Source organism: Apodemus sylvaticus, chromosome 8 (genome assembly GCF_947179515.1).
Source record: "Apodemus sylvaticus chromosome 8, mApoSyl1.1, whole genome shotgun sequence".
NCBI lineage: Eukaryota > Metazoa > Chordata > Mammalia > Rodentia > Muridae > Apodemus > Apodemus sylvaticus.
In genome coordinates, this window is record NC_067479.1 from 67,954,154 (window position 1) to 67,975,716 (window position 21,563).

Below are 21,563 nucleotides of genomic sequence, written 5' to 3' on the forward strand. Positions count from 1 at the left end.
ACAAACATCAAGAAGTCAACACAATTTAAAATGGGAGGAATAATGAAGTATTTGCCATAAAGGTAGTTCTAATGAACTTGTATACATGAAATTATACTTTGTACTCAAGTAACTATTATCTTTGTCTCTTGTGAACAGCAGTAATCAATCATTAGCCTAGTTACACAAAACTTAATTACAGTATGCCTTTTTGCTTACTGTAAAGGTTTTATGAAAGCTGTTAATATCATATGTGGTCACTGATTGTTTTACGTATGGGCACTTATTATTTATTGCTAAGTACCAGGAGAGACATTAGTCATTTTAGGTAAAAAAAAGGACTCTTATTATTTACTCTGGAGAAGCAGGAGGGACAGCCTTGCCCAGGTCTTTCACCTCAAAGTCTATGAGCTGCAGGTCAGCTATGAGTGTCACCAGCAGGCCACTGCTGTAGAGCTCCTGTGCCAGCTGGGCCACTGCTTCCGTGGGAGGTTCCTTGTCGTTTGTTCCACACAGAATCTCCTTCATTGCTTGCAGAGATTTTGACACTTCTTCTGAAGCCTAGTGACCAGAAAGTATGTTAATAGTCAAAAAGAATACAAATTTTAAGTTTTAAGAAAGCAAACAGCTCCCCTCAACATGTATTGCACCCACACCCCCCACACACACATCACACCCACACTTCTTGTGCCTATCTACTTATAATCAAAGATAATTTTCTGGCTATAAGTAAACAACAGAAGCAATACAAAAACATTAGTAGGGATTGGTTTTTCTTAATCTTAAATAATGTTATTAAATTTATGTGAAAAGATCCTAATATTTCTTTTTAGACAATATAACTAAAGTGTCAAGTAATATTCATATTTTTTGTAGAAACTAAAAAAAAGTATATTTTTGAAAATTAAATTGAGTGTTTTGATGGCTTACAAACTAATACAAGTCTTTATTCCAGGCTTTGGCTACGGTTTTTTAATGGATTCCTACCCTCTTGATCTTCTAAAGAGTCAGGTATAAATCCTAACTTGTTAAAACTTACAAGCTTGGACATACTTTTAATGGAATTTTTTAAAAAGATTTATTTATTTCATGTGTGTGGTATACTGTAGCTGTCTTCAGACACACTAGAAGAGGGCATTAGATGCCCATACAGATGGTTGTGAGCCACCATGTGGTTGCTGGGAATTGAACTCAGAACCTCTGGAAAAGCAGTCAGCGCTCTTAACTGCTGAGCCATCTCTCCAGCCCCACTTGGATATACTTAATCATCCCACACAACCATATGCTTTGTATTTGTAAAACTTAGAGCGGTTTGCTACAGTTTGGGAATAATGTGCAAATCCATCGAGGTGGAAGATAGACTAGTATGGAAGCTGGGGGGTGGGGTGTGAGGGATGACTGCTGATGGGTGTGGGCTTCTATTAGGAATGGGAGACTAAATTAGATAATGGTGATGGTACACAATCTTGTGAATTGTGAAAACCCAGAGCTGAGAAATTAAATGATATGAGAAGTATCTCAAAAAACCTTATTAAACTAGTACAACTAACAAAATAAAGACTAATTTAGTTAGCAGTTTGTGTTTCTATTTGTTAAAAAAGTATATTTCAGTTGACTTTCCATTGTAGTATGACAGTAACCAAAAATAAAATGAGGATGTATGGAGTAATACAAAGTAAAAGAAAATAACTTTTGTCAGCATGGCACTACTTTTTAAAAGGCATTTCTCAAGTACGTTAGCTTATTACAGGCTTAAGAATAATTATAAAGAAAAGCCCTCTGCTGTCATAAATACAAGAGACCATATTTTCAGCACCATGTCACCTTGAGTGTGCCTTTTTACCCATATGCATGTCACAAAAATGACAATAATTTGTACCTTAAATGTCCCCAGAGGTCCATGTGTTCAGTGGGGCATTCCTGGGGTAGGACCTAATGGAGGTCTCCTCTCTAGTCACTGGAAATATGCTTTTGGATAAGATTGTAGGAGGGACGACATTGTCTGCTTTTTTTCCTATCCTTTTCTATCCCAGCTGCAAGCTGTTACATGTTCCCCACATGATGTGCTGCCCCTACCAGGAGCCCCAGAGCAATGACGCCGAGTGACCAAAGACTCACGTTTTCAAAACTCCAAGGACAAACCTACTTTCCTTCCTTATAAACTGAAAACCTCAGGCATTTTGATATACTGTCCACAGTAATGACTGTTTTATTTTTCTCTATTTTTGCCTGTCTTAGCTTGCTACAGTTAGCCCCTCTAATTCTGAAAGTTGAAGAACTTGTCCCTGTTCCTGCTATGCTCCATTCGCTCAGTTTCCATCAGTGGAGCTCGTCTCTGGAGCTGCACAGAGGCAGCCATTCAAGTGCCACCACCTCTACTGCTCCATTCATGGGTGTGTAGCACCTTTTAGTCCTGCGGTTAGGACGTTTGCAAGCTGTTCTCTGAGAAGCTGTGAACTACAATGCAGTGTACATTCTTACATGTTTCTCCTGAGCATGTGCATGGTTGTACTGGGTACCACTGGTGGGATTATTGTAAGCACATGTGTATGCTTTATCAGTTGCAATGAGCACAAGAAGTGCTCCTGTGCTTAATCCTTGTTAGCACTGCCATAAATGTGATGCAGGCTTAATTGGCCTTTTCCCAATTATTAATAAAAGCTAGGAAGTTTTTGTTCTTGTTGTTTGTCATTTAGACAGGCAGGTAAGACAAAAGCTTCATACTTCATGAAGGTTATTTTTAGTTCCTATTTGAACCAAAATTTGGCTTAATATCTCAATGAATATCAGAATATGAACAAGACATTTCTCCAATTCCTTAGGATTTATCACATACTTGGATAGAAGCATACGATGACTCTAAGATCTTTATTTTATAACATGTCATCTTGAGTCTAGTCACTGCAGAAAGAGCCAATTATGTACGATGAAAACCTCTTTCAAAAGGATGAACAGAAACCGCTTCCCACCCTCATGAGGAATTCTCTTGGTCAATGTGAAATGAACGTGTGTCTGTTCTTTCTTTCACACCACTGTAACACAATACAATAATAAAGAAACGTGATCTTGAAGCTCTGATGTCTACAGTGATTTGGGGTGGGTCAGAGGCTCTGGACAATGAACCAAACGTTCAGAACAACAGACCCAACAGTTACTAGTTGCATAAAAACTGCAACAACCTATGTATATAACAGGGACCACACTTAAGAAGTCTTCATTACGCTTTCACATGGGCTTCTCCTAGGAATACACACATTTTAATAAGGTTTTGTTTTGAATCATACCTTGTCTGTCTTTTTGTCTTGTTTTTCCAAAATGGCCAGGTTGTCTTTCAGAATTTTGACAATTTCTGCTGGATTTTTGTGTGATTTACTAAATAAAGGCATTTTTTTCATGTATAAAAATATCTTCTTCCAATATGAAATGCTAGAAAACAAATAAGCCAAGTTTTTTTTAAAAAAAATGATTACTTTTAACCCCTAATATGTCTAATTGTTATATCATGGCATAAAGTTAAGTTTTCAGTAACACCAGTTCAATAATTTAAAACATTAAACTGATCAAGCTGACTTTTAAATTTGATTTTAAATTTAAATAGATATAAACAAAATTAAGAAAGTTTAAAAACTTTACTTAAAAATAAGGATTTTATAAAGATGCAGAATATTCATTGAGAACAAACTGATATTTTAAAACAAAGTGGATTAGGATTCATATACTGCAAAAAAGAAGTAGTATGACAAAAGCATGGTACCAAGTACCAAAAGCAATTCCTAACTGCAATGTAAAATTTTCACTGCTTTGATGGAGGGTGAAGAGAGTGGGCAAATTTTCAATTCTAATTAATGGCTGAGAACACTTGTTACATCGACTAGAGAAATGGCTGTCACTGCCTGATTGCATTAAGAGAAACACATCTTGTAATGAAAGGTGCCATTTAGTAAAAGAATATTCATGAATACTTCATTTATTAAAAAAACACAATAACAAACAGTAAAGATCTCTATGATGCAGACTATCAAAGATGATGATCATTGTCTGGAATATATTCTCTTTACAGTTTTTCTACACATACAAAGATATGTTTAAGCAAAACTAGAATAAAAGCAAGCATATTTGGCAATTTTCTCTACTTTTTAATACTCTGAATATCATTCTATAGGCATGTTTAGTACTACTAAAATATTAAAAATTTTATATTGCTATTTATGTATGTGTAAAATGTGTGGGCATTTTATGGGGCTGTTTATGCCTTAGTGCATTTGTGGAGGTCACAGGTTAGTTCTCTTCTTTGACAGTGGGTTCTTGACAGAACCCTAGTCATCAAGCTTGTACAGCTGTTTTTAGGCATACCACACCTATGTTGACAACATTTTTAACCAATCTCACATTATATAAATATGCTATTTATTTTATCAGTACTTTATTGTTAGACAAGATTTTTCATTTTTGCCCAACAAATGACTTATTAACAATGATGCAACCAGTCAATGAAGAAATAATATCAAACCTAAAGAACACAGCACTGACAGCAGTATCATCTCTAGCCATCTGTTGGTTAGAACACTGTACCAAATCTCTCATCTCACTAGATTCCTATGTATTCCCAGTCTTTTCCCACAATTTCTGCCACATCTGTGAATTACCTTATATCCAACTAAAAATTCTTTCGAGTAACACAACCAGTATTTGCTACCTGTGATCAAGAATTGTACTAGAAGACATAATTTAAATAGAAGTCAAAACAATTGGTATGAACTTTGATGATAAACAGTGAATTTAAAAACATTTCATGCATTTAGAAGAGATTCTCCAATGTAGGCAAGGATGTATGAGGTGAACTTATTAACTCTGAGCTCAAGAAAACATTGGTATGTTCAAGCAAAATACATAAATACAAAATACATAAATACTTAAATACATAAACATTAGAATTTTAAGATATGAAATGCATATATGATCACTCTCTTTCTCTATGCAGTCTTACCTCACCAATAGAAAGAACTAGAGCACTAAGAATTTTAACTAGGAACAACTTCTGGACCTTAAAAGAATATAAATTATCCTATGGTGTAATAAAAATGATATGTAAGTCCAGTGACCACTTCTCTGCATAGTTTTCTCTGCATCAGTATATCAAATGCTAATTTACTAAAATTTTAAACATATTCATGATTTCTTTTATTTCTCAACTTCCACTTGCTTGTTGATGTTTTTACTCACTATACAAGCAATGTTTTATTAGAGTTTATATAGAAATAAGAAGTCACACACGCACACACACACACACACACAAAGCTAATGAGGAGAGAGGGAAGAAGTCAAGCAGGAGGAGGGACATAAAGGCGAAGAAAGGAAGGATGTGGGGTTGCATATGATCAAATTACATGATATGCTTAAAAGACAGTATCTTTATGGGATCTAGTGCTCTGTAAAATTAATACGTAACAACAACAACAAAAAAAGAAGAGAAAGAAAGAAAAGAAAAAGCTACTCTCCAAAAGCTAAAATAATAAACATCTAGTGGAGACAATTTAGGAAAACAATGAAGTCAAGTATTCTGCACAGGAACCTTGGTTGCTAGTAGCAGAGTTTTGAGCCATGAACAAGCAAAACCTCTTTTGCTCTTTGGAACTCTGGACTATGGAAAAAAACACAACCTTGAGACATAAGGGGAGGATGCAATAGCACAGTGCCACACAGAACCTCTTAGTACAGTACCCTTTTAGGAACATTTTCATATCTTAAATGTACGACTGGCTGAAATAAGTACAATATCAAATTCATTTAATAACATTTTACAATTGACTGAAACATTGAAGGAAATCAAGACACGCCCTCAAATCACAGAGCTCATCCCAAGACCCTAGCAAACTAAGGCAGAGTTTTCCTGCATGCCCATTTCTCTCTCATCAGATTGGCCAGGCCACCCACTCTCAGCCTGGATACCTTCCTCTTTGCATACAAACTTGGTTGCCAATTTTACTTCCTGGACACTGTTTGATATGTGTCTGTTCAGTTAGTCACACTGAACACTTAAAAATGAGGCAGCTGTTGACTTAGAACATTTGATATATAAATCCAAACTCAAGCAAGATGTTGCCTAGCAAGTACAAGACCTCTCCATTCATTGCCATTACCGGGAAAACAATACTTGCATTCCCACCTAATTTTGATGAATGGACTGCATTCAGAAATTAATATTCTTGACTATCATTTTTCTATTTTAAAATAAAACACCTCTTAAATAAAGCCAGAAAAGGTTAAATAATGATAATGCTAACATTTTAAAATCTAGATGATGGCAAAGGATATTAAAAGTACATATGTATCATTATATCTTGTGCATACTTAGTAGCAATATGAAGAAAGTACAGTGTTATCCCATATGAAACAATAGCAGAGAGGGAGTGGAGTAAGTCAGACACAACAAAAGAAAACAAGGAACAGAATCACAATAGCAAAAGATACAGTGGTTTACACTTTGTATAAAGACAAAAAAACAGTTAAACCCTATCACTTGAAGGACCTTTCTAATCAAGATTAATGATAAAATACAAACAAATTTGTCTTGTGACTTTTAAAAGAAACTAATTCTCTTTCAATGCACAACCCAACAGAATGGCCTTTTAAGAAACAACAGCAATGCAAAAAAATCCTAGGACTGGCCAGACCCATCCACCCTCACAGGACCATGAGAAAACAGACATGGTTCTGTGGAGAAAAATTTATATATCCTCACAATTAAATCTCTAGCTAACACATTATTTCTATATACAGAGATTATATCCATATATTTATAAATACAAAGCTAAAAAGATTTAATAGAATCACACCAAAAAATAGCTCAACAAAACTAATGCTAAAATTCAGAAATGGTTCTTGAAAGGAAGCCTTTATATTCTTGGCAGGATATCTGAGAGGGTGTGAATCTACAATTATAATTCATTCTTATGGGAACAACAATAAAACAGAATTTAAAAAGTTAAAGAGGAAACTACCCCAAATATCTCCAAGAAAAGAATAGAAATTGTGACAGAAGTAGAAAAAACTGCATCAGAGACAAGAAACATTTTCTGTCGCTTTTTCATTCCTATTCTGGTAACATCTGCCTACCCTGTGCCGGATTCAAACCCATGGAAGTGTGGGATGACCACCTGAGCAGAGCCAAAGCATGCACTACCCCAGGCTCCACAATTAGGTCACAAATGGATTGTGACACAAGCTAATCAAAATACAGAAAGATGAAAGAACACTGTCAGTGAGAATATCATAAAAGGGAACTCCAGTATGTTGGTAGTGGAGATATGAACTGCTATAGCTAGGACAAGAAATGGTGTACAGGTCCCCAAAAAGTTATTGGTAGAATTACCAACTAGTTGGTCAATGTTTTCACTTCAGGAGACATATCCAAAGGGACTGAACTCAACATGAACTCAAATCTACATCCCATGATCACTGCAGCATTGCTCACACAGTTAGCTTACACAATTAACCTATGTCTACTAATGGATGAAGAAAGACACATGACACAATGTTAACTGGCTTTAAAAACAGGAGTGAGGGTGAAGTGCTCACTGTGCAATTCTGTTAACCTGAGTTCAATCCTAGAACCTTTGTAAAGGCAGAAGGTGAAAATCAATTCCACAAACTGTGACGCACATGCATGCATACGCACACTCACACACACGCACACATGCATGCACACACAAGCCCCCCAAAGGGAAGTGGGTCATGACACTTATGACAACATTTATGGATCATTATTGAAATAAACCAAGCACAGAAAGACAAATAGTCTAAAAGAACTGCCAAAGGTGGGGGAACTGGGAAGAAAGAACACAAGCAGTGGCCAGTTAAGAATTGCAGAAAGTTGGAACATCTTTTGGGTATATGCCCAGTAGTGGTATAGCTGGCTCTTCAGGTAAAACTATTTCCAATTTTCTAAGAAACCACCAGATTGTTTTCCAGAGTGGTTGTGAAAGCTTGCAATCCCACCAGCAATGAAGGACTGTTTCTCCTTTTTCACATCCTCGCCAGCTTCTGCTGTAGCCTGAGTTTTTGATCTTAGCCATTCTGATTGGTATGAAGTGGAATCTCAGGGTTGTTCTGATTTGCATTTCCCTGATAACTGAACTAAGGATGCTGAACATTTCTTTATGTGCTTCTTGGCCATTTGAGATTCCTCAGTTGAGACTTCTTTATTTAGCTCTGGACTCCATTTTAAAATAGGGTTATTTGGTTCTCTGGAGTCTATTTCTTGAGTTCTTTATATATTTTGGATATTAGCCTTCTATCAGATATAGGGTTGATAAAGATCCTTTACCAATTTGTAGGTTGGCATTTTGTACCATTGACAGTGTCCTTTGCCTAATAGAAGCTTTTCAGTTTTATGAGGTCCCATTTGTCAATTGTTGCTCTTCAAGCCTGAGTCATGCTCCACTATGTTCAAAGCAGCCTTATTTATAATAGCCAAAGGCTGGAAACAACCCAGATGTTCATCAACAGAAGAATGGATACAGAAAATGTAATACTATTATACAATGGAGCACTAGTCAGCTATTAAAAACAATGACTTCATGAAATTTGCAGGCAAGTAGATGGAACTAGAAATATCATCTTGAATGAGATAACCCAAAAAGACTTACATGATATGTACTCACTGATAAGTAGATATTAGCCCAAAAGCTCAGAATACCCACGATACAACTCACAGACCATATGAAGCTTAACAAGAAGGCAGGCAAATGTGTGGGTGCTTCAATCCTATTTATAAAGAGGAACAAAATAATCATGGGAAGTAAAGGGAGAGAGGAAGGGGAGCGAAAATAGGGGGCAGGATTAAGTACAGGAAGAGACAGGAGATAAGTCCAGAGGGTCAAGAAAATTAATAGAAATATGTAGCAGTGGGGGTGGGGGTGGGGAGTTGGTGGGGGAACTACTAGGAAGTCCCAGATGCCAGGGAAGCAAGAGGCTCCCAGGACCCAAAAGGAATGATATTTCTGAAATGCCCAACAAAGGGGGGATAGATCCTCTAGAGAACACTTCCAGTAGATAGATATAGATATGTATCAGTGGGTACATATGAATAGTGTCAGACACCAAACCCTGACACTATTGCTGATGCCAAAAAGTACTTGACAGGAACCTGGTATAGATGTCCCCTGAGAGGCTCTGCCAGCACCTGACTAATAAAGATGCAGATATTCACAGGCGACGATTGGACTGAGTCTGGGGACCCCAATGGAGGTGTTGGGGAAGGAAGGAAGGAACTGAAGGAGATTGCAACCCCATAAGAAGAATAACAATATGAACTAACCAAACACCCAACGCCCCCTTGCAGAGCTCTCAGGGACTAAACCACCAACCAAAGAGCCTACATGTGTGGATCCATGATCCAACTACATATATAGCAGAGGATTGCCTTATCAATCAACGGGAGGAGAGGCCCTTGGTCCTGTGGAAGCTTGATGCCCCAGAGATGGGGGATGCTAGAGAGATGAGAAAGGAGTGGGTTGGTAGGTGGGGGAGCACCCTCTTAGAGGCAATGGGGATGAGATGGGGGATTGTGGAGGGGAGACCGGGAAAGGGTACAACATTTGAAATGCAAATAAATAAAATAACAGATAAAAACTTGCAGATAGACAGAAGGAATCAATTTTTAGATTCCTTTTTTAGTCACCAAAGAGTGACTAAGAGTAGTAAAAAATATAGTCTAGCCTATATCTGAAAATAAAATTCTTCAATAGCACTTTCCCTTGTTGGCATTTTAAGACAAATGAAATAATATATTCTAATATACAAAAGTTATTTAACTACAATATTTTATTTAATAACAAATTAGTTTTAATGCTCTAAGTTAAATAGTTAGATAAATAATAATTTAAAATATTTTTTTTATTTTAATCACATTTAATTATGTTTATGCATGTAGGTTTATATATATGAGAAGTGCTTTTAGAAACCAGAGGCATTAAGGCCTTCTGAAGTCCTCGGAGTAGCAGACCTTTGTTAGCCACCCTTTATGGGTGTCGGGAACAGAGCAACAATCTTCCACAAGAGAAGTATATGTTCTAAAAAGCTGGGTCACCCAGCTCCTAAATAAAATCTATTTAAAGAAATAGAGAGCACTGCCCAGTTTCTGCTCCATCGCTTAGAATAGATTAAACAAAACAAGCTTTAGTCGCCTTGTTGAAGCACCTCAATGGATACCTATACCCCAACTGACCTGTCTTCCAGGTTCTCACTGCTCTTAACTATTTATGATTGTAAACATAATGTATCACATATTCCTTTGAATGTCTGCTTATACATTTGGGCCAGAGTTTCTATGATGAGGTGGTTTCAACAGTTTTCTTGCCTGGAAAGTCTAAATAGTATTAAAATGTCAATTATTCCTAAAATTCATGGTTTGATACAATTCCAACCACATGTTAAAAATACACTCCTAATTAAATTTATTAATAAGTAACAGTAAGCAATGAAGATAGATTTGGCTTTTTTATATTTTTGCAAATAAAAACTGAAACTGTGACCCTCAGTATATACTAAGCTTCTTTTCTACCATTGTGCTTTTCCCATAGCCCAGTAACACATTTGAAAAACATTCGCAATAAGGGAATGACTGGAAAGGGCAATGAACTACTGAGTGACAGTGTCATCAGACAGCACCTAGGTGAGTGAGGAAAGAGACAGATGCAATAGAGACACATCTCTGGAATTTTAGAAGCAATGAAACAAAGCTTGAAGAAAGGACAGAGGGGATGTAATAGCTTGGGGACAGAGTACTTACCTACAACATTAGGAGGGCAGAGTTCTCTTATCCCCGGGGCAGCAAAACAAACAACTCAGAGAAAAAGACAAATATACTACAAATACAAAAATGTTGAATTTCTTTACATAAAGTAATTAAAACTTCAGACACACAAGATAATTCTGTGAGAGGGATTCTAAAGAGAACTGGCTAGCACTGCTCCAAAAGAATACTAGCCAGGCACCATGATGCAGGTCGAAGAGGCCATGAACTGAAAGCCAGTCTGTACTTCACAAGGCACTGGAAGCTAACCAATTAAAACTCAATATCTCTTTGAGAAGAAAAAAAATCCAAAGAAATAACTCATAGATAACAGAAAAAGACAGAGAAAATATAGTTATCAAATACATAGTAAACAGTTAAGCATTCTCTTTAATTGAAAACTGATCTAAAAGCTGGGTGAGGTGGTATACACTTGAAACTTGAGAAAAGTTTACAATTAGCAATAATCGTGCCTCAGATAAACCTCATTGCCTACAATACTGCTACTACGCAAAGCTACACTTGAAACTTGAATGATGGGAAAAGTAGAGACAGGTGGATCCCAAGGTTTGCTGGTCAGCCAGTCTAGCCTAATCTGTTAAATCTCAGATCCAAGTGAGAGACCTGTTTCAACAAGGTTGGCAGTCATTCTTGAGGTACACCTCAAGCTGTCCTTTGGTTTCCAAACGTATGTATGTATATGTGTACCTGCTCACATACATACCGTAACATACGTGTGCACATAGTTAATAGAGTTAATAGTGGCAGCCTCCAGGTAGTACAAACTATTTAATGACTGGCAAATGGAAACATCTTTCATATAGTACTTAAAATTACTAAGCAACCTTTTTAAAGTTCACTGTGGAATTCTGACCCTCCCATCCTTTGAAGCCATTAGTTAAATATAATTTTTTTGGCTTTGGAATTTCATGAAGAGCGGTACTTGGCTCAGGTTGTAGAGAAAAAAAATCAAAAAGATCCTTTAGCTCCGTGGCCAGCAAACACAGGCAGAGACTGTGTAGTGTATTTGGCAGCACTCCTAACTTGTGTTTGAGAGCCACTAAAGATGGCCCGACATCAGTCATCTGAGCAATTTCAATGGAATTGGGGATACATGAGGAACTGGATGTCCTTGTTGAAATCTTACTTCAGATATCTCAAAGGTATAAATGTCTTTCATGGGTGGTTAGTGAATATTTTAGACCTTTTTTTCTCATTTCCAAATTATCTGTTCAATTAACAGTTCTTAAAGGTTTCACCAGGATTTTGAAGGGAGTGGTATATCTATCTCTGAGGTAAAAAGAAAACTCTGGAATTGAACATTCTCAAAAGCATGTATATGACTTCAACTGCCAACTTGTTAATTTAAAAAAAAAAAAAAAAACCTCAAGTCAAAATTAACATTCTTTTTTAAAACATAAATTTATTTTTCAATCAAGATTGGACCATTTCCATTTCACAGCTTGTAATTTAAAGCACGTGTATGTATGTGTGACCATGTGTGTACATGTACACATATGCATGAGACTGGGAAGTGAACGTAGGAGTTTTGGTATGCCAGACAGGTGCTCTGCTACTGACAAACCCACAGCCCCAGACAAACCCAAGGTCCTACTTCTGTTGCCTTAGCAGTGCTGGAGGTGAGCTGTGGCTCACTCTTCCCCTCCTGAGCTACACCCCAGTCTTCCACATGCACCCTTCTTAATACCCGCAACACAAACCCATCACCACATTTAAAAAGGTTATTGGGAAGTTCCAAGGGTTGATATTCTTAGCTGTGTTCCAAAAGGCAGATATACATGCAATAAAAATAAATAAATGGCAAATGACTAGGTATAAAAGATTTGTTTCTAAATTCAGCAACAAGAAGGTTGCATCATGAGTATATACATTGCCAGTGCTGACTGAATTGTTATTTTAAAATTTGTAAATTTGGGTCTGGAGAGATGGCTCAGTGGTTAAGAGCACTGACTGCTCTTCCTGAGTTCAATTCCCAGCAACCACATGGTGGCCCCCAACCATCTGTAATGAGATCCAATGCCCTCTTCTGGTGTTACAGAGACATTGTATTCACATACATAAAACAAATAAATATTTTTAAAAATTGCAAATTTAATTAGATATGAATTTTAAAACTGAAAAGTACACCTAAAAGTTCTAATCTGCTATGTCCAAGAATATGCCCACCAAAATAAAAACTGAGGATTACTGTAATATAGATAAATTACAATATGCATCACTATAGTTAGATTTGCCAAAACCCCAGTTATTATACATGGCAAAATATCTTTCAACTTTATCTTAATATTTAAGCATTTATCCCATTATTAGAAACCACAACTGTACACATCAAATGAGGTACAAGAAGAAAGGAGGAGTGGCCCCTGGTTCTGGAAAGACTCAGTGAAACAGTATTCGGCAAAACCAGAACGGGGAAGTGGGAAGGGGTGAGTGGGAGGACAGGGGGAGAGAAGGGGGCTTACGGGACTTTCGGGGAGTGGGGAGGCTAGAAAAGGGAAATCATTTGAAATGTAAATAAATTATATCGAATAAAAAAAAATGAAAAAAAAAAAAGGAACCACAACTGAATTTTGTACTTTAAAACTGACAAAAGTGAAAATCAACAGATTACTGATAAAGTATACAAAATGATTTCACAGATAATTCGTTACTCTAGAGTAGTGGTTCTGCTTAATGCTGTGCCCCTTTAATACCTCATGTTGTGGTATTAAATTATTTTCATTGCTATTTCATAAGTGTAATTTTGCTACTGTTATGAATCATAATGTAAATATCTGTTTTATTATGGTCTTAGATGACCCTTGTGAAAGGCTCATTTGACCCTCCAAAAGTGGTCCCAAACTGCTTTAAAGGTTCAACTGATTTGAATGGCCTCCTTCCTCTGACATCTTTGGTGCTAAGATTATAGGCGTGTGCCACCAGATTTTTTATATGGTTTGTTTTAACAACAGTGTCTGCAGGAAAGAGACATTTTCTAAAACTGAATAATTTACGCAGAAACAGAAAACTTGTGACAATGTCTTAAGAATTCTCATTGATCTAGACACTTTAGTCAAACTTACATGAGATTAAAAAGTCTTTTATAAGAGAGACTTGTATCTCTTAGTAATTATGCTTTTTCTCTAATGCACTATATAGCATAAATTAAAAAAAAATATGAGGCTAGAAAGGCATACAACAGCCAGGCAGTGGTGGTGTACGCCTTTAATTCCAGCACCTGGGAGGCAGAGGCAGGCGGATTTGTGAGTTCGAGGCCAGCCTGGTATACTGAGTGAGTTCCAGGACAGACAGACAGAGTTCCGAAACCCTGTATTGGAAAAACAAAACAAAACAAAACACCCAAAAAACAAAAAAGACATAAAATCACTAACATGTTTACTCTAAGTTTAGGAACTTAACTATTGTTCCAAAAAATCCAGGAACTTCATTTATTAGTCTCACAATAACATTTTGCTGATAGCTTCAGTCATTTCCAGGAGTGAAAATATTCTATATCGGTTAACTATGAATGATTATTAATGAAGCAGTATTTGACTGAGTTTCACAATCTGAATTTATAGTAGGCATCTGTAGTTAAATCAGTATTTTCTCAAAACAGTAGCAATAATAAAAGCATTTAGGCTTAGTGAAATCTTCACATGGTTTTCTTTATAACAGAATAATTAAGGACTGGTGAGATGGCTCTGGATAAAAATGTTTACTGCTGAACCTGAGTTCAATCTCTGAAACCTACAAGGTAGAAAAGAACCAATAATCTCAAGTTACCCTCTTTCGTACTTGTTCTCTCTCTCTCTCTCTCTCTCTCTCTCTCTCTCTCTCTCTCTCTCTCTCTCTCTCTCTCTCTCCCCCCACCCCCCACACTCACACATGCAGTGTAAATATAAAAAAATAAGACTCATATTGCAATATTTTCAGTTTTCACTAAGCACTACATAGTGTACATGACACTGCATTTTAGTTAGATACTGTTCTTAACATTAGACAGGTTCATGGGTATACTGTGAAAACAATATTTCACAGTATCATAAACTCTGCCTGCACTTATCCACTGTCAGTCTATAAAAAGATTACCAAGGAGTATAGATACAAAAGTGATTCAGCAGAAGCTACTTCTTACTCAATGTACACCCACAATAGACTTAGTTTTTCTGGCTGAGATATTAACATAATCCTTTGTCTTTCAAAGCAGGAAGATACTTGATGTGATGAGTGTCTGCTAGTAACTTAAGTCACAAAGTTAGAAAGTATGTTTTCTCACTAATAGATAGTAAAGATTTCTGGTTAAGCCAATTATTTTACTTGCCAGTGGAAGAGTAAGTATAACTGCAAAATACATACCAATATGATTATAATGGATTTTTTTCCTTCGAAAAACAATGGGCTAGTTTCTCTAAGTGACAAAATAAATATGTATGTATGTATGTATGTATGTACACATGTACTTACATACAACATTAAAGTGTCACACTCTATCTTATTATTAAGACCCTACCATGTGCCATTTAGGATTACTCACAATCACCACTGTTCCATTATTCTAGAACAGAAGGATGAGCCAAGTTAAGTGTCACCTACAACGAACGACTGACTCACTGTCTCACTGAGCATGTCACTTTGATAGCACTGCTAACTTTCATATTTTGTGTATTTTGTGCATAAGCATTTTGAAGAAATTTTCAGGACCAATCTAACTGAATTGTGTAGATAAACCTTGAGAGAATTAATCTGGATTTTTTTTTCACATAGGCCACACTTACTCAAGACTGCCACACAGATACAGCAGACTTTTCTTTCTCTCTTGTAAATTAGCACCACTCTGTCTTATTTTCATTTCATAATTCTATCAACTCACTTCAGGCCATCTCTTTCTCATAATGGAAAATCTATAGCCTTAAAGCCCCATACATTTTTTGGAAACTTTAGAAAAGTTTCTGTCTGTCTGTCTCCCCTTCCCTCCCCCCCACAATTGCCTCTCTTTTTGGTGGTGGGGAAATGTATGTTTCATGTGTGAATGTGGTCAATCAAGTATGTGTATGTATGAGCAAGTGGGTATGCATATAGGTGTGCATGCTAGTAAAGGCCAAAAAGTTAATGTTAAGTATCTTCCTCTATTTCTCTCCACTTTATTTTACCAAGTCAGGGTCTGTCATTGAACCTGGAGCTCAGCAATTCAGGAAGACCAACTGGCCAGAGAGCTCTGGAATCCTAGCTTCACCTACCTAGCACCCGTATTGCAGGGGTGTACTACCACACCTAGATTTTTTTAGGATGGTGTTAGGTAGCAAATACTGTACTGACTGAGCCATCTCACCAGCCTATCCATTCCATTTATTTAAAGAAGCAGGCCAGTCCTCACGTAATAACTCTTTTCAGATACCTACTATGTGTTATTCACTGTATTAGAACTGGCTGCACAGAGAAGTAAAGTCTAGAAAGGTTCCTATATATACTAAGAGAAATCTGACAGTGATGTCAGTTTGAATACTATATAAACAGCAACCACCTTTGGAAGTACCTAACAATCCCATTTAAGCATCCTTCCAAATCCACCAAACTTATATTACACTTGCTCTTCTTTAAGCATTAATATGCAGCAGAAATAAGACTTTCTCACGATTGTTTCAGACTTAGTTTTAACACTAGAACTAATTTTCTAATCTCTCTCAAGGTGGCAATGGTCTTTCTGTGGTGTAAATAAAATATATACTCAGCCTATAATAACTTAGCAGTGACTTGATAAATTATTTTTCAAACAAATGGGATCTTATACTCAATAGTCTGCTCACAAATGAACTTATAAATTCAGTGTTTGTGAAGTTTATTCTTTCTTTCTATATTTATATTACTGTAGGCTTAGGAAAGGGTGTCATCACTAAGGTAACACTAGCAAATTACTAAGGCAACCCCCTGCCCCCAAAGACTGTCGAGTTTACTGCAAATTTTCCATCCATCTAAGGATGGAGTGTTGATACACTGACTTTAGTGTATGATAGTGTTCAGAAGTTCCCAGAGATGACTGAGTTCTTATACATAAATCAACAAGCTGGAGGAAAATAAGCCACAAACAAAACCTGCTCTACAGGCTCCTGTAGCCAGACGACCAACGGGAAGCACGGCCGTTTTATGTCCCTGCTCTAAGCCTGCCATGTGGTTCCTGGCTCTTTGCAGTCTTCACTTTAATTTTTTTCTACCTTAAAAAGACTCACTTGAATCAATAACTGAAGGCACGTATTTCTTGAGGCTAGTACAGGGCAGAGTGGAAACTTTACTCAAAATAGCCATCTTTATGTAATGAATCTACTTAATAGTTAAAAAAAAACATACTTTCTTCTACAGGAGAATGATCACATACTTTCTATGCATGCTTTTAAATAGAACACATATGTTTATACCTGTATATATACGTAGCTGTAGAGAGTATACAATATTCTATTAAAGATTATACAAATGAAGCCTTTATTGGAATTCAAATAAATGTAATAAGAATTTCTTTTCTTTGCTCTTTTATACATTTCTAGTTATAGTCTAGATATAGTCTCTGCAAGAGAATTTGGCATCACTATAAGAAGAAAATAAATGCTTAACTTGTCTAACTCAGAAATATATATATATCCATCTTACATCAATTACAAATTTCATATGTAGATTATCTCCTTTTTATTTTTCCTACAGAACTTGGGAGAAACCAGGTGTCAGTTTGGATTTCATAGTAGCATTTAATGTTTGGATTAGATGCACTTTCAATTAATGCTAGCAATACTGTAAGGTGAATTATGGCTAAATGATATAGTTCACAATAGCTTATAATTTCAAACACCAAAAGGATAGCTTTAAATTTACTGATAATATACTTCCAAATTTCAAAAACTTTGAAGAAAAACATGAAAAACAGTACACTGCCACTATTTTATTTTTGGAAACTGTAAATTAAAACCCATTTCCAAAATAAGATATTTGGTGGACACAAAATAGTTGGTAAGGATTCAAGTGCCTTAGGCAACAGAGAAGTATTGTTTTGTAGTTATTTTTTTTTTCAAACTTCTCCTAGTAACAGCAGCTCATTATGCAGAGAAACAAGGCAACACTCTAATTTAAAATGAATATAAGCATAACTGTAGAATTCAACTGTACCTTATTAGTTCATTTTCCTCAATCCAAACCAATACAGATACTCACCAAGGGATATAGAAACTCCCAGTTTGTCTAAGCAACAAAAAGCAGACCCATGGTGAGGTGCTGAAGACAGCTCTTTTCTCAGGTTCAGAACACTTTAGATGAGTAGCTTTTATCTTCCATTTAATAAAGGATGCCTCCTCCTACTCAAGTGTGGTGGAGGAAAAGACTTAGCACAATTCCGTCTTGACTTTCTGACTCTGAGGAGTAACAGTTACCACTGGAAAACGTTAGGAGAAAATGATCACTTGAACACTCACAGAGAGCTGCAGTAAATTTCCACTCTGCTTGCTCCCAGATTCCAAGCCTTGCTTGTCTCTTAATCTGTCATAGGCAGTTCTGTTTCTGGTCAAACCAGCTTGCTGATTCGTCCTCTCCCTCCCCAGCACAGGGTGTGAGATACAAGCCACACAGTCACAGCTCCGTGTTCTCCCTCCCTCTCCTATTGTGTAACATTACAAGAATGCCTGTAAAGCAATTAAGTGGAGGCAAAATTAATTCTTGGGCAAAAGAAAAGTCTAAAAATAAACAAAAGAAAAATCTGATAAAACTTCTCTCCCTTTAAGTCTCAAACCAATTCCTGCATGTGATTTTGTCAAATGATTAAGCTGCCTGAACTATCTTGCTTAAAAATGTAAATGAAGATTCCCAGCAACTGCGTATTGATATAATAATAACTGATTTGTCTGTTAATGTGTTGGCTCCTCAGGGAGGGTGCACCTCCCTGTTATAATGAGGAAGCGAAGATATATGTAGGCACTACCCAATGCAACAAAAAGCTGGGAAAGCAAGGGAAACTTTAGAAGTTTTCATTCAATTTTAACAATGTACTTTTATAAAATGGCAATGAATGCAGTATATTATGTTTTCAAGTGCAGATCTACACTTGTAGTCATAATGAGAAAATTATAAAAACACAGAAAAACATGAGAAATCTAACTAGAGCCTCTTAATGTTTTATTGCAAACTAGATGCAACTATTTCAATGGAAAGTTTTCTGTGTAAGCACTCGTGGTCAAGCTCCATTACACCTTCTCTGGCAAGGCCACAAAGAATATTTAAAAAATTCTCACATCTACAAATATATACTGAAATACTTTAAAATTTCTTCAAAGCTTTCTGCAAAGCTCGAAGACTAAGCACAGGGAAAGTAGAGTGCAAAGGTGGCCAGGCGGCGTTTTCAGGCTTATTTGGAATTGGAGTTGCCAACTGAGTTACAGCTGAGTTGGAGTTACTCCAGCTCCCAAGCCCCAGTATGTAACAGGCCTGATTTTTCTCCTGACAGAACCTCCAATTACAAGGTTAACAGCGGTAGCTCCGGGACCTATTATTATTATTATTTATTATTATTATTATTCATACACTAATCCTTCTCAACAGAAATAATGTATCTCTAAGAATGCGAGCTCAATTAAAGTGTAAATACTCCCAAATAGTTGTAGGCAGATAAAGGTGCTTGCCATCAAGGCTGATGACTGAAATTCAATCTCCAGGACCCACATGGTAGACGGAGGGAATTAACAACTGCAAACTGTCCTCTGACCACATGCAAGGTGGGGCACATAAACACACATACACATAAAAAATGTAATATTTATACTTATTGTAGCTCATTTACAGTTGTGAAATTGGGGAGTTTCTTGTGAAATTGGGGAGTGATAGGTTTTGTTTTATAGTGATGGGATTCAAATCGAAAGGTTTATGAATATTAGGTGAGTGTTCTATCATTGAGTTATATTTCCAGGTAAAACAGATTTTGAATTTTAAATATACTATACATAATTATTTGAATATTTCTTACCACCTAATAGTAGGCATCTTATTTATCTATAGATTAGCCAGCAAATTATACTTTCAATCTCATTTGAAAGAAATTAATTTTATTTCCTTCCTTTTCTTTTCTTTCAAAATAGAACCTCACTGCTTAAGTCAAATCTGTCCTTGAACTCCTGTCAGCTTCCCATGTCCAGTTTTATTTTTTTTAAAAGGAGATATCAAATGCAAATTATTTTAAATTGATGAGTCATTAAGTACCCCATAACTTGGATATATTCTTAAGAGTCCTACCATAATGAAAGAATTTCAGATTTTAAGAGTAGTTCTTGGATCAACCACAATGTAAATGTGGTTTTATCTTTATAAAAAGTACCTTTAAAATCAAAAGACCTTCTATGAATCAGCAATGTATTCAAAACTCACCATAGAGAGTCAGCTCCACACAGGATGCTGCTCAACAGCGAAGCACCGACCTAATCTATCCAGCATGGACAAAGATCTAGGGTTCTGTCTCAGGCCTCACTGTTCCTCTCACACACAGATACAAATATAACAAATATATACATACAATTAATAAAAAGCCTATTAGGTCACAAAGACATCTATCCCTCTTTTCCTAAAACAAAACAAAACAAAAAAAAATGGGATGGGCTTTCATCTCAGACCATAGCAATTATAACAGAAGTTATTTTAAATTTTCAACAGATAATCAAATGTTCTTTAAAAAGCCTGTTAACACTCGTAAACAAAAAAGAATATTCTTATAAAGATTACTTAGAATGAAAAGCACAGTTGTAGGGACATTTATTTGCCTCAGAGTATGATGAGCAGGAATGGGTGAATTTTTACTCTTCTATCTGTATAACTCAAGAGGTAAACAGCACACAGTAAATACTATGATGAAGACAATCCAACTTGGTACAAATTAAGTTTTAACATTGCCTCATCCACAGCAGTAGACCCCAAACAGTCGGTAATCTCCTGAGGAAAGAGAGTCGAACTAAGAAAGCCAATAGGACTAGAAGCCACTCCATGAGCACCAGACAGGAGAGAGCTAAAAGACAATCCTGGAAATACAAAGACTTCCCTACAAATTATGATCAGAGAGCTGAAAGCGCAAGTCTGTGAAAACCTCCCATGTCCAGGAGCTACTGGAAGGGAGCAGGTACACGGGTCCTCAGGACTTACAAGGCTGGTACTAACCAAGATTCCAATGGTACATGGAAAGAAATCAGAATATAAACTAAAAAATAGTGTCTCAGTTCTGAGATCAGATTTGCACTAAAGATAGTATTGATGCCTCCTAATAGAGCTGAAAAATAAGTCTTGAAAAGATAAAATTCTTTGAGGAGATTAAAGTGATCCTAGAGAGGAGATCTAAAAAAAGAAACCAGAGAAATTCTAACATAGAATTACATAGAATACACATAGAATTTTGGCATGTACTCAAAATAAATGGGCATAGAAGAAAGCCATTACCACCTCAAAGCCAAGGAGATGGAATGAGGCAAATCCAGGAGGCTCCCTGGTCAGCTGGCCTACCTTATCAGCCTCTTGTCCTTAAAGAGTTGGGGGGGATGGGGGGAGTATGTGTATGTGAGAGAGGTGTATGTGTGGCACAGTTTAAGGAAAGACAACAAGGGCTGTCCCCTGGCCTCCACACAGGAGGACAAACGCAGGTAACTAGCACATATAAATAACCACCCCAAACCCACCTCAGCAAGGCGGGTGTGGGGTGTTAGGGCTACCAATGGTGCTCAGTAATAGAGCCCTTGCCTAGCATGTGCCAAGCCCTGGGTTTGAATGCTAGTGCTAAAAA

At 36.6% G+C, this 21,563-nt stretch overlaps 1 protein-coding gene and 1 non-coding gene across 4 annotated transcripts in view; both read right to left on the reverse strand.

Annotated features, from left to right (window-relative positions):
* Cab39l (calcium binding protein 39 like) overlaps positions 1–21,563 on the reverse strand; it is a 97,967-nt gene that overhangs the window by 45,237 nt on the left and 31,167 nt on the right. For 2 of the 3 annotated variants that reach the window (XM_052191313.1, XM_052191315.1), the window contains exons 4-5: positions 3,264–3,405; positions 376–540 (exon numbers count right to left, since the gene is read on the reverse strand). In XM_052191313.1, coding sequence (XP_052047273.1) covers positions 376–540; positions 3,264–3,374 — 276 coding nt within the window. In that variant the 5' untranslated portion in view covers positions 3,375–3,405. Of the gene's footprint in view, positions 1–375; positions 541–3,263; positions 3,406–17,971; positions 18,189–21,563 lie in introns of all 3 variants that reach the window. The other variant, XM_052191316.1, reaches the window with a different exon arrangement.
* Positions 11,150–11,292, reverse strand: LOC127691797 (U4 spliceosomal RNA). The gene has a single exon (XR_007979373.1). It is a non-coding gene; the product is annotated as a U4 spliceosomal RNA (small nuclear RNA).